Raw genomic sequence first — 18,348 nt, 5'->3', positions numbered from 1 at the left:
GGTAGGTCAAACTTTATCAACTTTATTGTTTTACATGCTGTTGTTTTTATTCGCACCCTATGATTTTTTGTCTTCCATTAGTACACGCATCCATATCAGCTCTAACGTTCTGACCTGCACTTTATTTAAAATAGTTTTTTCTTAGATACAGCCTTAGGATTTGAATTTAATTTACTCGCAACTATGTATTTTTTAATTTTTAATATTATATATTTTTATTGTATTTAAATGGTCAGTTTTAATATTTTACATTTGATTTTACTTTAATATAGGAAAGATATAGTTCAGAACAATGTTGAAAGACCACATAATAAATGTATAAATCATCGATAAACCTCATACATACTAAATAGGACTGTCTTTAGGCTATAATACATATTATTGCACAATATTATGAAACATTTTTACATAATATGTTACGATAAATTAATTTCATGCACGCATCAGTAGGCTGTGAACACTAACCATTAGACAAATTATAGCTATTAATTCCACAACAAAAATTACACTTTTCAATTACAGCAATTATTCGGGTACTCTAGACACTTATTACTAATTTAAGTAATTTATCATATTATTATTAGAAATACGTCTTAAAACTTAAAAGTTTTTAAACACGCATTTCATCAAATAAAATATAAAAAGAAAGCTGGAATCTAAGTACACACGTGGTCCGAGGTAGTCAACCACTTCAAAATTGCATGACAGTTTTTCCCATTTGAAAATGTTCAATTTTGTAGGTGGTTATCTGCAGCTAGTGGAGAAAAAACCACTACCACATGTAGCTAAATCACTACATGTGAAACCAGTCTTAGAATTTATATTATACGCAATTATAGGGTCTTTCTATATTAATCAACTGCATAATATGTTACATCAAAAGATAAATATCAGATTTTTAAATGCTGGAAATGGTTTACATTAGAAATATATGCGTCGATGTCATAATATTATATAATTTATTTTGTATGGGCCATTGAGGCTAAAATAATATAAAATATAAAATATACACATACAAAATAAAAATAGTACCTAATAGTAATAAAAAAAAATGTCTGATATGATGTATAAATTGGTTAAGATTCATTGTTAAAACAAATAAGCGTAGAATATTAAAATATTGCATACATAATTACAATGTACATACAATTAATTTGTTGATGGCTTTTTTTTTTCTAAAAACCGATATAGAATTTCTTTAAAATTGTGAATATTAAAAACATATTATACTTTTTACAATTCAAAGTACATAAACATGATATATATGTATATTTAATAATTGTATTATCTTTAACTACAAAGGTATAAGGCATGATTCGGTTGCTGTTACAGGTCGTTTGACATTTATCATCCAATGAGAAGCGCTCAAAGATTGATACTTTTTGATTATATTTCTAAAAACATAATACCAAATAATTCCAATCATCAAGCTTATAGCAACCACTGTATAATATCCATCCAGAAATACAACACAACTTCCGCCATTCGTTTTGCATGACTGAAATAAAAATTAACCCTTGATCATGTTGACATTCGAATTATTGAAAAATTGTACAAAGAGTATTTTTATATGCATTTTTTGTTTTGTAACAAAAGTAATTTATAAATGAAGTATGAACGTTAAAATAATCTTACATTTTTTAAATCTTGAGTTGAACAGGTATTAAGATCATTATTCGTACACTTGCTGAAAGTAAAAAAGGCGACCAATTTCAAAACCAAAGTATTGGATGATAAGAATCCCAAGTAAAAGAATGTATTGAATAATGTCATATAAGTGCCTCCAAAACGAGGATCACTTAATCGGCAAAAGAAAGCAAACAAAGTCAATAACATGAAAAAGTTCAGTATCTGAAAAAAATTATTTTATACCTCATATTATTTATTACATTTAAAATTCAAGTTACATGGTAAACGTGAAAAAATTCACAACACTAATTTACAAAGCGGTTTGATCGATTTTATCTATTTAATAAATTGCAATAGGTTTTCTTTATTATTTAAATAATTGTACTTGAAAATTGATAATATTTATCATCACATATTATATACAATGCATTAATTCATTCAATGAATATCTATATGATAGCCACATACATCCACTTACTTCGTTTGTTATTAATACGAATCCCATTATAAAATAATAATATGTTGGTACAGAGACAAGGCCATTTTTTCGTATCAAACTCGGTGTGTAATAGACCAGTAAAACATAAGTAGTACACCAAATTAATCTGAAATAAAACGATATAATTACATATATATTATATACTATTAACACTATTATAAACAGTGATTTGTTTAAAGGTGAGATACTAATTTTAAAAGGTTTTGAAGTTTCAGGAAATTTTTTGTTAGATAATATCTTTAAGTCATTACATATAATAACTGTCGTTTTATACCAACGTTTTTGGAAAAAATCAATTATTTATATATTTTTATAAGTTTTTACCTTTTTTGATTGATATAATATATTTTTAGTTTTATATATTTTGAAGCAGATTTTGAACGAGTTGTTTATTAATTTTAATTATTTTTAAATTTAGATGATCGGAGTGAAGTGACACAAAAATATCCATACAATTGTTGGTCTTCTACTCGGCTCATCTGAATTTTGATCACCTACTTAGTATAAGATTTATTGTTACTTTTTAGATTAAAAACAATGACTAGATAAAATTTAAATACATCTAAGTAAATAATTTAGTCAATTAATTTGATCTACCTGTAGGGTGTTATTTTGAGGAAATAACTCATTGGTTTCGGGCCTGTAACATACTTGGATACAAATATAGGAATTATACATTTTAAAATATAAAGTGCTGAATTAATTATCATAATGTTATCTTTTGATATACCAGCATCAATAAGCTTAAGACTTGAGACACTATCTGTTGCAGTATACGCAACCTAAAACATGAACAAAAAATAAAATATAGTAAAAAATTATATTAAAAATTCATTTAATCAAAAAAGCATTTTTTAAATCAAAATATAAAATAAAATAATATACATAGGTGTAAAAATAACTTATATAATATATTAATTAATTAACCAAGTTTATCAAACTAAAATAATATAATTAATATTCACCCTAATTGTCAGTAAAGCTACTGCTAAAACTTTAATGCGGGGTAGTTTCAAAATATCCCATAGTAATTTATAATTCTGAAATACAGTGATATTTATGTATCCATCTTCTGATCTACTATCCAGGCTATCTTTTTCTTTTTTGAATATGCCCACTATAAATGTGATCACCAAAGTCATAGTGCCATACAAATATAAAAAACCTATACAAATAAAAAAAATATAAAAATGCTGTATGATTTAATTGTAATTTAAACACAAATACATTTAAACCGTTTAAAATCCGTTAAATACTGTAAATAAAAGAGACTAATTATTTAATTATTAAGTCTCGAGTGATTTCATAGAATTAAAATTTAGAACAGAATAATTTTTTTAATGAGTATGACATAATTTTATAGTTTGGACAGATGATGAATCAAAATCATTAAAAAACGCACTAGTGAATTGTAGATTTCATGTACAGTACAATTATAACTGTACGGCGAATAACAAAAATATAGTAAAATAAAATTCAAGAAACAATATTATAGAACTCTTCTTAAATATATTGATCAAATGGAGCCTGCAGAAATATAAATCAGGGATCAAATAGTCAAATAGAGACATGTCTCATATAGCGAATTTTAAAATAATAATTATATACCTAGGTAACAGTTGAAATGAAAAAAAAATTATCAATTCAAAATACTGCTGTAAAAATAATATACCTTACTTTATATAACTATACTTAATGATGTAAAAAATAATAAGAATACAGTTATAAAGGGGTCGGAAGTGGCGTGTTTTTAACCCGAAAACTTACCTCACTAGAAACATTTTCACGTCTTATGAAATAGTCAGAGTCTGACTGTCAGATACCACGAATTTTTATTTTATTTTATTAAAAGATGGAGGCTTTATTCCGATCAAAAAATCTCTAATATTAAAAAATATTTTTTCAGAAGTTTTAATTTATAAACGTTATTCAATTAATTGTAAAAAATAAATACTTGTAATAGCACATTGTGTGTTGATTGTGTTGAAACATTTTATAATTATTATAATAAATAAATATTAAAAAAAATATATAAACATTTAGGTAATGTATTTTTCTGGCGTTATTTAAATTAATTAATGTTCAAAATGTGATCAAAATAATATTTTTCTCTTTCAAATTAATACTATTAAAGTTATCACTACTATTCACACAAAATAGAATATTTTATAACAATAAAAACAAAAATAAAATTTTTTTTTCCAAAAATAAATTCTGTAAAATAAATCGTATAATAAATTCAAATGTACGTAGTAATCATTACACTTATACATACTACAGCACTGAAATAAATTTTAAATTAAATGTTAGAAAAATGTTTAAGATGTGTATATTTCAAGAATTGATAGGTCACTTCTTTTATTTTCGTACTTTTCATAGTAATTAGTCCTCCCGTGCCAGGCGTAGCTTTAAAATAAGTGATATTGAATTGCTCTGACACAAGCAGAGTAAAACAAACTGAACCTACGAACATTCCAAACGGTACTCCAACTGAATTGCACGTTGAAGCATAACCCACGTTCTTTCTGTAAACAAAAACAACATTTAATAATATTTCTGCGAAAAAATAAAATTCTATCACGGCTTACTTTTTCAGCATAGTCAATGCCCAACCATCAACAACTATATCTTGAGTAGCTGATAAAATATTAATGACGAAAACCACAATTATTAACAATTTTAGGTTTGGTTTTCCTGACTCGGGTAACCAATCATCAATGTTACTGGCCAAGTAAAATACCAATGAAACTATAAAATATTAAAAAAGAAAAATAAGTTTCTAATAGTGAACAAACAATTTTATAGGAATATATATCATATAATGATTCATCAAAATAGTTGCAGTTTACGGTAAAATATTTAAATAATAAACTAAATATTATTCAATAATCCAACGAATCTATATGAATTAATAGTTTAAGCAGGAGTACCATCCATTCTCGCCAAAGCCCTTCAGCCAGCCAACATTCAAAACACGATATCATTTATAAATTTATAATCAATTCTAATTTAATCAATCTTCTGTAAAATAATTTGTATATTAATATTAAGCAATTACTTTCCAATGTAACCCCATAAATTTGTAGTAGCCAATGGCCTTAGATGACCAGGCTTTTATTAATAAAAAAAAAAATTAAAAAAATAGTTTAAGTGGCTTTGAAAAGAAACAATATAGGACTGTCTTTCTCGACGTACGCAAGCCTTCGACGGGATTCCATGGCACTATAAATCATAAATGCAAAATTTAACTTTAAATCAACCCGCCAAAATAAATTGTTCATGTTTCTATACACCTCAATAATCAGACCACTGATCACTTACGCTGCCTAATCTGGGCAGCAGCTTCCTTGTGAAAAATCAACAAAATCCAAATCCTTCAAAACAAATCTTTAAGAATATGTCTCAAAGCACCATGATTTATGAGGAATATACAAATCTACAACGGCACAGGAATCCCCCTTCTCCAGTTCTCAAAGACTGGATAAAAATACGATTCCCACACTTTCATGCAAAATTCAAAACATCGGATGGCGCTCGGTTTTACAATCTAGGAATCAAAACAAAAAATCGCCTATAAAACCACGTCTACCGTAAAATCTTCTTATACCAGACCAAAGCAAACCATAATTTACCACCACGAATACTGACTTTAAAATGTTTACACCTATAATATATATCACAGTATCTTAAACTAATTATAATTAATAATAGATTCTTGTAATTTGTAAACTGACTTGTGTAATAGAATGTAATATACCGAGACATTTTAAGCTTAGTAAATGAAAAAAAAAACCATTATTTACATTTTTATAAAATATGATATGAACAATTTTAATGTATACTTACCCATCAACAATTGGAGCGGTATTAACCAACATTTACGCCTACCTATGCATTTAACATAGAGTGCATCTACTACTGGAGCCCATAGAAGTTTCATACTATAAGGCCACAATGAAATACTAAATGCAGCCTAAAACAAAATAAATTATTTTTAATATTTAATAGATAAAGATAATAGATATAAATATTAAGGTAACACATTAAAATAAAATAAAATTTTTTAAAAAATCTAGGAAGTCACTCAGCTAAAAAATGTTATGTATTTATAATTAAGAAATAATTAGTATATTTTCATGATTTTGAAGGTAACGATTATTTTGAAATGTTGAAAGTAAAATCTCGGTTTAATTTTAGATTCTGAGCGGACCGAGGAATGTATTGGTTTTACCATGATGTGTTTTTTTTTTTGTGTCTGTCATCACGTTTTGGGGCAGTTAAAGTGCTTCGATTTTCGACTTCAGTACCTCGTTCGATCAGAAATTGAATAAAGTAGATACCTTGGGGAGTCAAAAGTAAAAAATTCTTAATGTTATTCTAAATAATCGGAATAAACAAACTAAAAATTAAGAGAAAAACGGGAAATTTTACGCACAATCAGTTTTAGACAAAATCGATTTTGGTTTTTGATGTAATTTTAAAACAAATTACCATAGATACATGAAATTTTCACCAAATGTTTATATAAGTATATTCTATCCACCATGCAGTTTTCAAAAAATTTCGATTTAAGTTGAACTATTTATAAGCATAATATGCAATTTTCGATCGTCATATATTCGACGTATACATCGATTCCTAATATATTGTTAAAATAGCAGTTGAAAAATAAAAGAAATACATGGTCACAATTTTTTTTTATAAGCATTCAAAGTTTTAAAAAATTGACAAAATATGTTCATACAAACCACGAAAATTCGCAAATTGTTTTAATCAGAAAATTCATAAAACATTTTCTTTTTAAATATAAGATTTGAAAATTTTATAATAGATTCCTTACAAGTTTGTCAATCTTTAATCATGAAAAAAATTTCCACCAGAAAGTCAAATTAAGTTTTTATGAGCGTTTGAAATTTAAATTTCTACAACATTGGATTTTCACTATATTTCTCATTTAGCGATTTTCTTATTTTGGTGTAACTCTAAAACAAATTACCACAGATACTTGAAATTTTCACTGAATGTTTATATATAGGCATTTTATATATTTGATGATAAATTTTTCAAAATATTTAGATTTATTTTAAGCTGTTTATTGACATTTCAATTTTTCAACTTTTTTGTTTTTTTTTTTTTTTTTCAATAAATATCGATAAAAATAGCGATAAGCTTGAAAATATAATACAATGCTTCTAACACATTGTAACAATAGCAGTTGAAAAATATTAAAAATACATAGGCACAATTTTTTTTTACAAGCATTCAAAGTTTGAATTTTGACAACATATGTAAAAATCATGGAAATTCGTAAATTATTTTAAGCTAGAAATTCATAAAAAATTTTCTTTTTAAATCTAAGATTTGAAAATTTTTTAAAATTTAAAATGCATCCTAGGCAGATAAACCGTTTCCGCTCAGAATCGTTTTTCGTATACAATGATATAATATCATTGGATTTAAATTTAATTCCATCCATTACAGTATCCCACTTTAGTAGGTTATACTGTACAGCTGATCGACATCCGCGAGTCCACGACTTACCCGCTTTTTAAAGATTATTATTTTTAAGAATGTTAAATGTTAGTTTTAACCAGTTTCTGTGAGTTTTTTGATTGGATTATATTTACTTCTAAGTTATTTATATATTTTTAAGTATATTATTTTAAATTAATTTTATTCCACCTTAAGGGTTACTGTTTGACAACTTAATATATTCATATTTCTAACCAGTATTATATTTCATTTTGCACGTTAGTATATTATAATATTGTGTATCAATAATAATTTTTAAACATACTTATACAATTGTCTAAAAAATTATTAACGAACAATATTATACGTTAAATGCCTTTAAAAAACTAATCGTTGAAACAGAATCTTGAACTTCAAAAATGTTTATTATTATACAAAGATAAGACTAATGGACCGTTATTATTAATCATAGAAATTAACAAATATACAAACTGTTGTTTATTTTAATTTTGTTTTATTTGAATTGTATAGGTACAATCATTCTCAAAGCTGTACAAATTAAAAAATACAAATCGTTACGTTAATTTTAGTTCTAAGTTAACTAAAATATTGAACATGGTATTTGTAAAAATACAGTTAATAGATACAATTGATACAAGTTCTAACCTAACTCAATACACATAATATAGTATAATACATATGGCATAAATATGTTTATATTTACATATAAATGTCATTTATCGGATTGTTTGAACGAATTAATAAAGAGCAATTTTTTCTAAAAAGTCATTCAAAATGTAAGTCAATCTACTAAATTATAATTAGTTCCAAACTCATTTATTATAATTTAAATTTATTTAGTTTATGAACTAAAAAAAAATGTAGGTTTCTTATTTTTATTAAAAGATTTTCTTGATTGTTATTTTTATTAATCATATATTATATCATACAATTTAATAATATTATTCGTTTGTCTTGCTTTGCAGGTTAAAAGCTTAATTTTAAATAATTATCCAAATATTCTTTAAAATCCCTCTCTATCTTTAATACAAATACTGAATCTACCATAAAGCTATAATCTCATTTATTTAGGAAACAATAATAGTTATATTATAATATGTACATAATATTTGTTTTAATTCTATTTTGTACATTATAATTGTTGAGTTGTTTCATATAAATTAGCAGCTGCTAGCTAACAAATGCAAATAATAAAAGAATATATACAACATTTGCATGTATAACAATAAACAACTAATTGTAATTTGTCGAAAAAAAAATTTTAATACTACCTATTTATTTTTTTTGTTTTTGTGAAATCGAATAAAACTAGATATTTTTGAAATTAATTAAAAAATGTTTATGTTTTTATAACTACCAATTTTTACAGTATCTAATCTGATAATATTTTTATTCTCATATTTTATACGATGATTGCTACTTAAATTTATTTTTTTAAATGTCAAAAATAGTCACTGAATAGCACTAAATATCTATACAAAATACTGACGTCCAGCGAAATTATCCGATATGTGTATGTCAAATATAAACTCTTAATGATTATATTATATTTTAATATTTTAAGAATTTAATAACTTTAATTTATAGATAGATATTTCCATGATTATATTTAATCTTCCTCCAAAGTCAGTAATGCAAAATTAGCCCTCTTCATATTAAGCAGTATCATGAAAAAAAAAAATATTTCTCAAACTAAAATATATAAATGTATGTCTTTTATAAAAATTTAATTTAATTTTAAAATTTCTGTATAAAATATTTACTTATAGTTTATATAATTTATACGTTAAAAAACTACCTTATAAAATTTAATTAATTTCAAAAAGAGTAATGTGTTGCTTATCTCCGTTATTATTTAATTTGTTAATGCCCACCTTGCAATCTTATTATACTACGTATATCACTATTTCTAAATTATTTATGATTGATCTACGTGAACTTGTTTTGCTGTTACGCTTAAGGCACAGCTATCTAAGTGAGACATAGATAACAACTCTAATTATTCAGGCATCACTATCATCCATATAATCATGGAAATGCTTTACTTATTTATAAATTATTATACTCTAAAATTTATTTAACAATTGATTTAAATATAATTCCAACTTACTTGATCTTCATAAGTCACCATTTTTTTACTCTGTAAAATTATTGGAAGAGCACCAGACAAACCTACAGGAAAACCCTGTATTATGTACAGTATAATTAGCAGGTAAAAATTTAGACGATCTCCGTCCAAATTTGGTTTTTCTGATGTGGGTTTGCACGTTTCTTTGCATTCTTCTAGATTGACTTGATTTCTGATTGATTTTGTCATTATTTGATACCATAGAACTTGAACGTTTTTCGATGAAATAATACAAACAACATTAATTTGATATTACACTTTTAAACTCTAAACAACAAAATAATATTTGAGTCAATTTTTTTTGAATTAATCTGATTTATATATCATATAAATAATACTAAACGATAAATTGATTAGTGAGTTAATTTGGTGTTAGTTACAATATCACTGATATTATAGATGTACAAAAATATTTAATATAAATACGTAACGGATGAAATTTTTTTTTTATTAAATCCAAATCCTAACCTTTTGGTGTTTATTGACCTATTATAAATGTAATAAGGTTTAAGCTATGTCACATAACATATTTTTTTTATTCCTTTGTAAGTGACATTTAAACGTAATATATATTTATTATTAATGTGTATGTACAATTTAAAAGAAGATTGTATAAACAGCTCAAAACTTACAACATATCAATATGAAGATCCATTAATTTTAAAATAGTAACTAAATAAATATTTATATATTAACTCCAAAGCATTCAAGAAGTGAATTTATGAACAATCGATAAATAATATTGACCTGCAATTAAATCAAAAATTATTAATGGATCTATAAATTAAAATACTCCTTTTTAATTAAATACCTATACACGTCTATAATATTAAACTGACGTGTTATATAAAATGCAACGTAGAAAATTAGTGGTCAGCAGTTCAAAATGGTTCTTGTTAACTTTAATATTAGGTTAAATTTCTTAAAATCAAACTTAAATTGAAATCGTATTTTTAATACGAATATTATCTGTGTTTTCTCATTGGTATTTATGACATTTTAATTTTTAAACGAGTTTTAAAATATTTTTAATTATAGTATATTTCATATTATTCATAAACTACTTGAAAATTATAATATCCTAAAAAACAAACAATAAAATATATATAATATTATATATATACTAAATATAGTATTTTTTTTCTTACCTTCAAAATTAATAATAGATTAATTCACTGTGATATAAAAATCATAACTACACAAAATTGGAACTGCTGATCGAACATCTCCTATGTTGTATTTTTGTAAGACGGAGGTAATATTGTGTGTGTAGTGTCCTCTCAACCAAGTAAATTACTGAAGGAAAAAAATATTAGAAACAATCACTTGCATTTTGTTATTATTTTTTTTTTTAATATCCTCAAGTAAAAATTATAATAAAAGTCTTAACGAATAGGATGAAAATCAAAAATTTAAAATTTCACAGAACCATTTATAATACTACCTAGTCTGCGTTATAATATTGTTCAAAACCTTTTCAATAGACACATACAAGATTACAGTTATCAGTTTATATAGCTCCGGCAATCATAGGCTTTATGAATAAAGGTAGATGCACATTTATAAATTTACTAAGACACATAATTTTACCCACTAAATGATGCATCGGCGATGGACTACAGAAAACGTCTGATATAATTCTGAGCTGGAATGTACTGACACAAAAAATATTTTATTCAATTAAGTCAAACCAGTAAATACCACTATACCAGTTACAGAAACAAGTTATAAAGTATGGCCTTCGTCTTATTAATGAAAATTATTAATATATTATGATTAAAACACAATACCTGGGAATCCTCTGAGACGTTTGAGGTGCAAGTGGTGTCGTGATCTCTAAAGCTGGTCACACACTACATTTTTAATTGTTCGTGTACGGTGTACGGTGTAGTTCGACATTTTTAGTTCGTACACCGATGAACGACACACACTATCCATTTTATATCTTTGTACGGTGTTCGAACAATATGGACAGTTTTTTTAAAAATGACCGAATCACCGAATCGACCACAAACTATCAACGTTATTATCAACGTACTAGTCGTACTTAACGTACTTAACTAGTTGTATTTGATACTAAATAAACCAAATTTATATTGTACAATAATTATTGTTATCAGTACAAAAATAACATCTTGAAAATAATAATATTGGGGTTATTTATATATGCTATTTATAGTTTTGAAAACTGTACGGTTTTAGTTCGAACACCGAACATGGGCACATTGGGCACACACCTTCGGTTTTGTCCATTTCAAACACCGTTCACGGACAAATAAAACCATAGTGTGTGACTAGCTTTAAATTAAATTTATTATCAAGCTAACAAAAAGTGTCAATAATAGATGGCTCCTTTCAGTCCTTTCATCAAAATCTCATGACCTGTCAACTTTTATTTAATATTCTTATTGTGTCAAGTAAAATTAAAAATACAGATTGTTTATTTCTTGTAAAAATAAAATAACTAAAAAAATACTTATGTTCAGCTCGTAAACAACTTGGTATAAACTGTTCAGTACCTATAAGTTAAGTGCCAAATAATTTTAAAAGTTTTATGTAAATTAGAAACATATCGGTGTGGCTTCATTAAAGTTTAGTTTAGAGTCTAAAATATTGTAAATTTTGATATCTGTTTAAATACGAATAATTTATATTTTAGTATTTAAGGCGATCGCAAATTCATTCGTTCGTTACAAATTGTTGGTGAAATTCTAATCAGTAGTACCTAATGGAAGATTTTTTTCGAAAATCGATACAATTCCAATTAGTTATAATTATTTATTGAAATTTGCTAGGACTTAAAGATCATATATTCAAATTTCTAATATTATTTGTACTACTAATAAATAAAAAATAAAAAAGGGAGGTTTCCTACGTAGGCTTTGAACGTATAATCACACAGGATCATCCTTATGTGGTAGAAAAAAAGTCAATGGTTCGAAAAATGATCTTCAAGTGTATTTAAAAATTCAAAAAATCTGAATTTAAATATATATATATACATAACTTAACCATAAAAATAAGATGAACATGCTTAAAAATCACCCTGTGTATATATAAAATATTGAACTATGAATATAATATTTTTAATATACTTTCTAATTATGTGAAGTGCAAAATAATAAAACTTATAAGTTTTGTATAAGTAACCAGTTTAATAACAATACTTCCAAACCTATCAATTGTTATCACTTATTTACTCAAGTCTCAAATCCATAAAACTAAGATCTGCACGCTACATGTGTTGTCTCCATCTTATTGCATAGCACAAACTATTTTTTGCGAGACAACATTACTTTATCAGTATTTATAAAAAAATTACCAGAATTCCATAAAGCAAAAGGAAGAACTTTATCTGTGTCGTACCTTTTTAATTTTTTGTATAGCACTTGCTAATTATTTTTAGTAATTAAATTTAAAAAAAAATTTAATCTTCTTAAACTGATAACTTTAATTGTATTTATGTTACCCAAATAATAAAAAAATTACAACACACATACAGTTTTTCCTAGTATGTTGTGGAATTTTGGTAATTCTATTATAAATACAGAGGGAATAATAATAATATTATTTTAATATAATAATAATAATAATATTGTCCATCCAAAATAGTTTTTGGTATGTGAACATATTTTATGAGACGGAGACAACACATGCGGGTGTAGCGTCCTCTTTAAAAATATGTTTTACAACAATTTTGATAACTATATATTATGATCTATTTGAATAATATAGAATATATCAATTATTCATAATCATCATTCATTGATATTTTACCTTACTAAAAAGTTAGTTAAATATTCTAAAGGTAATTAGTAAAATAATGAAAATGAGATCAACAATTTAAAATATTTACCTCATCTCCAAGTATAAGTCACGTAAATAATTATTGTATTACAATTTCAATAAGTTAATATAGCTGGCCCAATATAAAAAATATTGTTATAGAACCGTATGCCTGAAAAATAATACGATGATTACAAGCAAAATAAAATGCCTAATATTTTCATCTATACACAACGGTGTGAGCGAGTATAACAGACTAAACGAGTATTCAGCGATTTGCTCGTGATGTCTTGACGCTCTAACAACTTAAAATACAAATAATAATAATTTATAAATTAATTAGTTTTTTTATTCAATTATTAGTCATTTTTAATGAATCAAATATTTTCAACTTTTTCTATAATTTAATGGATTTTCATTTTTATTGTATTTAATTATTAAATAAGCACAATAAAATCATTAAAATAATTTACGATTAAGTTTTTACCAAACGCTTTGGTCAGATTATTCTAATTATCCAGTGATTTATTGGTCAGCATATACCTCATAACATTTTTCATCATTGAAACTTTGAGTTTTATTTGATAGGTTGGATATTAAAAAAAAAAAAATAGACAAGTGGTATCCCTTTCTTATACAAATGTAAAATACACATATTGAGTGGGTGATGAAGTAATAAATGCGTTTAATTTAAAATCATAGTACAATATGAATAATAATTCTGAGTGAAGACAGAATTTCTAAATGTAAATATAAAATATATATTATTATATTATCATTGTTAAAGTAATAAATAATAAATTACTATCAATAATACAAAAAATTGAATTAATTTTTGCCGACAACAGTCCGTTTGAAAATGTTAAAGTGCTTATAAAATATAATAATATACTTTTGAAGTATTAATTACGTAATCATGAATTATATTTTTAAATCATAACAAATTTATAAAAAATGTGTTCTTATTTTAAATATCCAAATTTGTCCAAATTTGAACCATTTTCTATAAAAAGCTGAAAATATTTTATTTATATTTATATTTCTTGGTTATAGTTTTCTACTTATAGTTTAGTATATTATTAGATATCTTTTTTCTGAACAAAGTGATGAATGTATTGATTTTACAATGATGTGTTTTTTTTTTGTGTGTCTGTGTACAGCATAACTAGTCGAAATAATGCTTCGATTTCAAACTTTGAGGTTGGTTTCCGATGTAAAATTGAAGATCCTTGATGCATTATAGAGGTCAAAAGTAAACATTTTCCAACAGTTTTCAAAAAAATCGAGAAAAACAAAAAAAAAATGACAGAAAAACGGGAATTTTTACGCAAAATCAGTTTTCGACCAAATCGATTTTTTTATATGGTTGTAATTCAAAAACTAATCACTGTAAATACTTGAAATTTTCACCAAATGTTTATGTTAGTGCTATCTATATACAGTTTAATTTTCACAAATTTTTGACTTTTTTTGAGTTATTTATAGACCACTGAAATTTTCAATTTTTTTGAGGATTAAAAATACAACACTAAGTTTTCTATTAGTTTTCCTTCATGTAGCTATAGAGAAAACTCGAAACATTATTATAGGAAAAATTTTAAGTGCGTTTGAATTTTAAATTTTTACGAAATAGCATAACGATAACGATTTATGCTGAAACGATTTTAAATATTTGTTATTATTCAAAAAGTATAAGTCGTAGATACTTGAAAAATTCACAAGTTATTTAGATTGGCATTTTCTTTACATGATTTAGTTTTCAAAATATTTTGACTTTTTTTGAGGTATTTATAGACAACTGAAATTTTCAATTTTTCTGAAAATTTTCTTTTGAAGTGTCGATAAAATTTTTTTGGCCCTATCAAAATACTTGAACATTTAATACAAAGTTCCTCATAAGTTATTATTATAGTGATTAAAAAATTATTTTTTTTATTAGCATTTGAAGTTCAAATATTGGCAAAAATTCGTCAAAACCATGAATATTTACAAATTAGTTTTAAGTTGAAAAATCATAAAATTTTTTGCGTTTATAACTAAGGATTAAAAATACAAAACTTAGTTTTTCATAAGTTTTCCTTCATGTAGCTATAGAGAAAACTTGAAGCATAATTATAGGAAAAATTTTAAGTGCGTTTGAATTTTAAATTTTTACGAAATAGCGTAACGATAACGATTTAAATATCTGTTAATATTCAAAATACAAAGTTCCTCATAAGTTATTCTTATATTTGATTATTGATAATTGATATTGATTAAAAAATTACAAAAATACATAGGCACGATTTTTTTTTATTAGCATTTGAAGTTCAAATATTGACTTAATACGTAAAAATTACTGCAATTTTCAAATTATCTTAGATCAAAATTCATAAAAGTTTTACTTTTTAATTCTAAGATTTGAGAATTTAATTCAAGGCTCATAATATATTTTTACAATAACAGTTGAAAAATGAAATAAATGTATAGCCACAATTTTTTTTTTACATGTATTCAAATTTTAATTTTGACAACATACGTAAAAATCACAAAAATTCATAAAAAAATTTCCTTTATACCTTAGATTTGAAAATTTAATACAAGGCTCCTAAAATATTTTTACGATAGCAGTTGAAAAATACAAGAAATGTATAGTCACATTTTTTTTTTACAAGCATTTAAATTTTAAGTTTGACAACATACGTAAAAATCACGAAAATTCGCAAATTATTATAAGATAGAAATTCATAAAAAATTTTCTTTTTAAATCTAAGATTTTAAAATTTAATACAAGATTCCTTACAAATTTGTCAATCTTTATCACAAAAAAAATGTCCATCGGAAATTCAAATTAAACTTTTATTAGCATTTTAATTTTAAATATTGACAAAAATTCGTCAAAACTATGAATATTTACAAATTATTTTGTAGTTCAAAATTCATAATATTGTTTGTATTTATATCTAAGGTTATAAAATTTAACACCAAGTTTTCCATAAGTTTTTCTTCAAATAGCTATAGAGAAAATTTGAAGCGTCATTATAGGAGAAATGTTTTGAGCGTTTGAGTTTTAAATTTTTATGAAATCGCGTAATGATAACGATTTATCCTCAAACCAGGTATTCGTATATCTATGATAATATAAGGTATTATGAATTATGATAACTACATGATAACTACACTAATTGATTAACCATGCTATATGCAAAATGCGTCTTAATTGAAAAATAAAATATTTGTTTCAAAATAGAATATATGACAATATTTAAATATAATATATCCTAGACTGACAAATCATCTCCGTTCAGAATCGTTTTTCGTATACAATGATACCAATCATTGCTTTCAAATTTAATCCCATCCATTACAGTAAACTACTGTACAGCAGAGCGACATCCACGAATTACCCGCTTTTTATTGAATATTTTATACATTTTAAATTGTTAAATTATTTACAAATTTTCACAATTTTGATAATTTTTTTCAAAAATTGAACACTAATGTTTACAAAAAAAAAATCGTGTACAATATACTTGATATTTTTAAACTGCTATTATAATAATTATTATTAATAATAATGAAAATTTATTCAATTGTCCAGTTTTAATTCCCAACTCTACAAAATATAGGACCATGACACAAGATATCTAAAAATTACCTGTTCAAGACTGTCTAAAATTTCGGAATGAATATAAATGGTTTTTTTAATAATATTTATTTATTTAATACTTGAATAAAACGTGTAGTTTTAATTTTAATACACTTTGTTCGAAGATTAATAGAAAAATTGTGCTTAGATACTCAACACATCTGTGACTGGCTATAGAAATATATAATGTTAATGATTACATTAATGAGAGGACTATTTTATCTATACATGGCCATTGGATAGTGTTTTTTAACTATTCCAATACCAATTTGTAGAATAATTATTTTGATCGAACGATGAGTAGTTATTTAATTAAACATTGGTTAAATAATCACACACGCATGAACCACCATTTAAAGAAAAATTCTGAAGTATATTACTTTCCACTCATTCAAATATAATGCGCGTAATAACTAATATAAGAATTATGGAATTAATATGAGCTTCATGGATAATAATCTCGATTACCGTGAGGATAGCTAATGCTTCGGCTGTGAATATGGAGCAATATTGGGTAATTTGGGTAATATATTTTTTATTGGGGAAATTATCGAGAATCAGACACCTAACCTGAGTTTTCGATCCATTAGTGTATACTTCCTGGAAATCTTTGTAGTTATTTCGTATGCTTATGAAGAAGTTTTTGAAAATAATGGAAGAGGTTTGGCTTCTAATGACAGCTTAGTTCAATGTTAATTGGGAATGAGCTTACCCAAACGTTTTTTTGTTTATAATAATAATCTATTAATTGAATTCAAATTTAACACATCCATGATCCATTACAGCGACTCACTTGAAATCACGCTCACCCGCTTTTCTGTTGTTATTCTTTCCCAATTATTAAGAAAAGTATTGGAAATTATATAATTTTGACTTTCTAAGTACCAATTAAATTCACTTTTCTACTAAAAAACTATCTAGGTTGAAAATTAAAGTATTTTTCAACCGTAAAAAGTGATTCCAAATTAAAAAAAAAAATATGCACATGTTTGAAAACCAATACATTAACAATCCACACAAAATCTAAAATTAGTGAGCAAGAAATACGCGATGTAACTTAAAATTTAAATTGACCGCAAAACTTTATAGTTTTGGAAATATTCGCATTCAATGCAATTTAAAATGTCTTAATGTAATAATGTACAAAAACTAGTTAATAATAAAATTGTCTCTAATATTTTTTTT

The 18,348-nt window shown here is 24.8% G+C and overlaps 1 protein-coding gene across 7 annotated transcripts; it reads right to left on the bottom strand.

Annotated features, from left to right (window-relative positions):
• Positions 1–1,239: 1,239 nt before the first annotated feature.
• On the bottom strand, positions 1,240–17,325 carry LOC107170376 (acetyl-coenzyme A transporter 1-like). 7 transcript variants are annotated; one of them, XM_089226903.1, is made up of 12 exons: positions 17,173–17,323; positions 13,606–13,707; positions 10,898–11,045; positions 9,732–10,016; positions 5,975–6,101; positions 4,717–4,876; positions 4,499–4,653; positions 3,094–3,293; positions 2,726–2,910; positions 2,108–2,234; positions 1,636–1,851; positions 1,240–1,498 (listed from the first exon to the last, which is right to left on the bottom strand). In XM_089226903.1, exons 4-12 carry the CDS (start codon positions 9,936–9,938, stop codon positions 1,295–1,297), a joined length of 1,581 nt encoding a protein of 526 aa, XP_089083029.1. In that variant the 5' UTR covers positions 9,939–10,016; positions 10,898–11,045; positions 13,606–13,707; positions 17,173–17,323; the 3' UTR covers positions 1,240–1,294. The 7 variants fall into 7 exon arrangements, 6 of the variants coding, with proteins under 6 accessions (XP_089083029.1, XP_089083032.1, XP_089083030.1 ...); XM_089226906.1 differs by lacking the exon at positions 13,606–13,707 and having other exon boundaries at positions 17,173–17,325; XM_089226904.1 differs by lacking the exon at positions 17,173–17,323 and having other exon boundaries at positions 13,606–13,795.
• Between the last annotated feature and the right edge of the window lie 1,023 nt (positions 17,326–18,348).

The sequence above is a fragment of the Diuraphis noxia genome, unplaced genomic scaffold, assembly GCF_037042655.1.
Source record: "Diuraphis noxia isolate RWA-SAM2 unplaced genomic scaffold, SU_Dnox_SAM2 contig0004, whole genome shotgun sequence".
Taxonomy (NCBI): domain Eukaryota; kingdom Metazoa; phylum Arthropoda; class Insecta; order Hemiptera; family Aphididae; genus Diuraphis; species Diuraphis noxia.
This window is presented reverse-complemented; position numbering and strand designations above follow the sequence as displayed.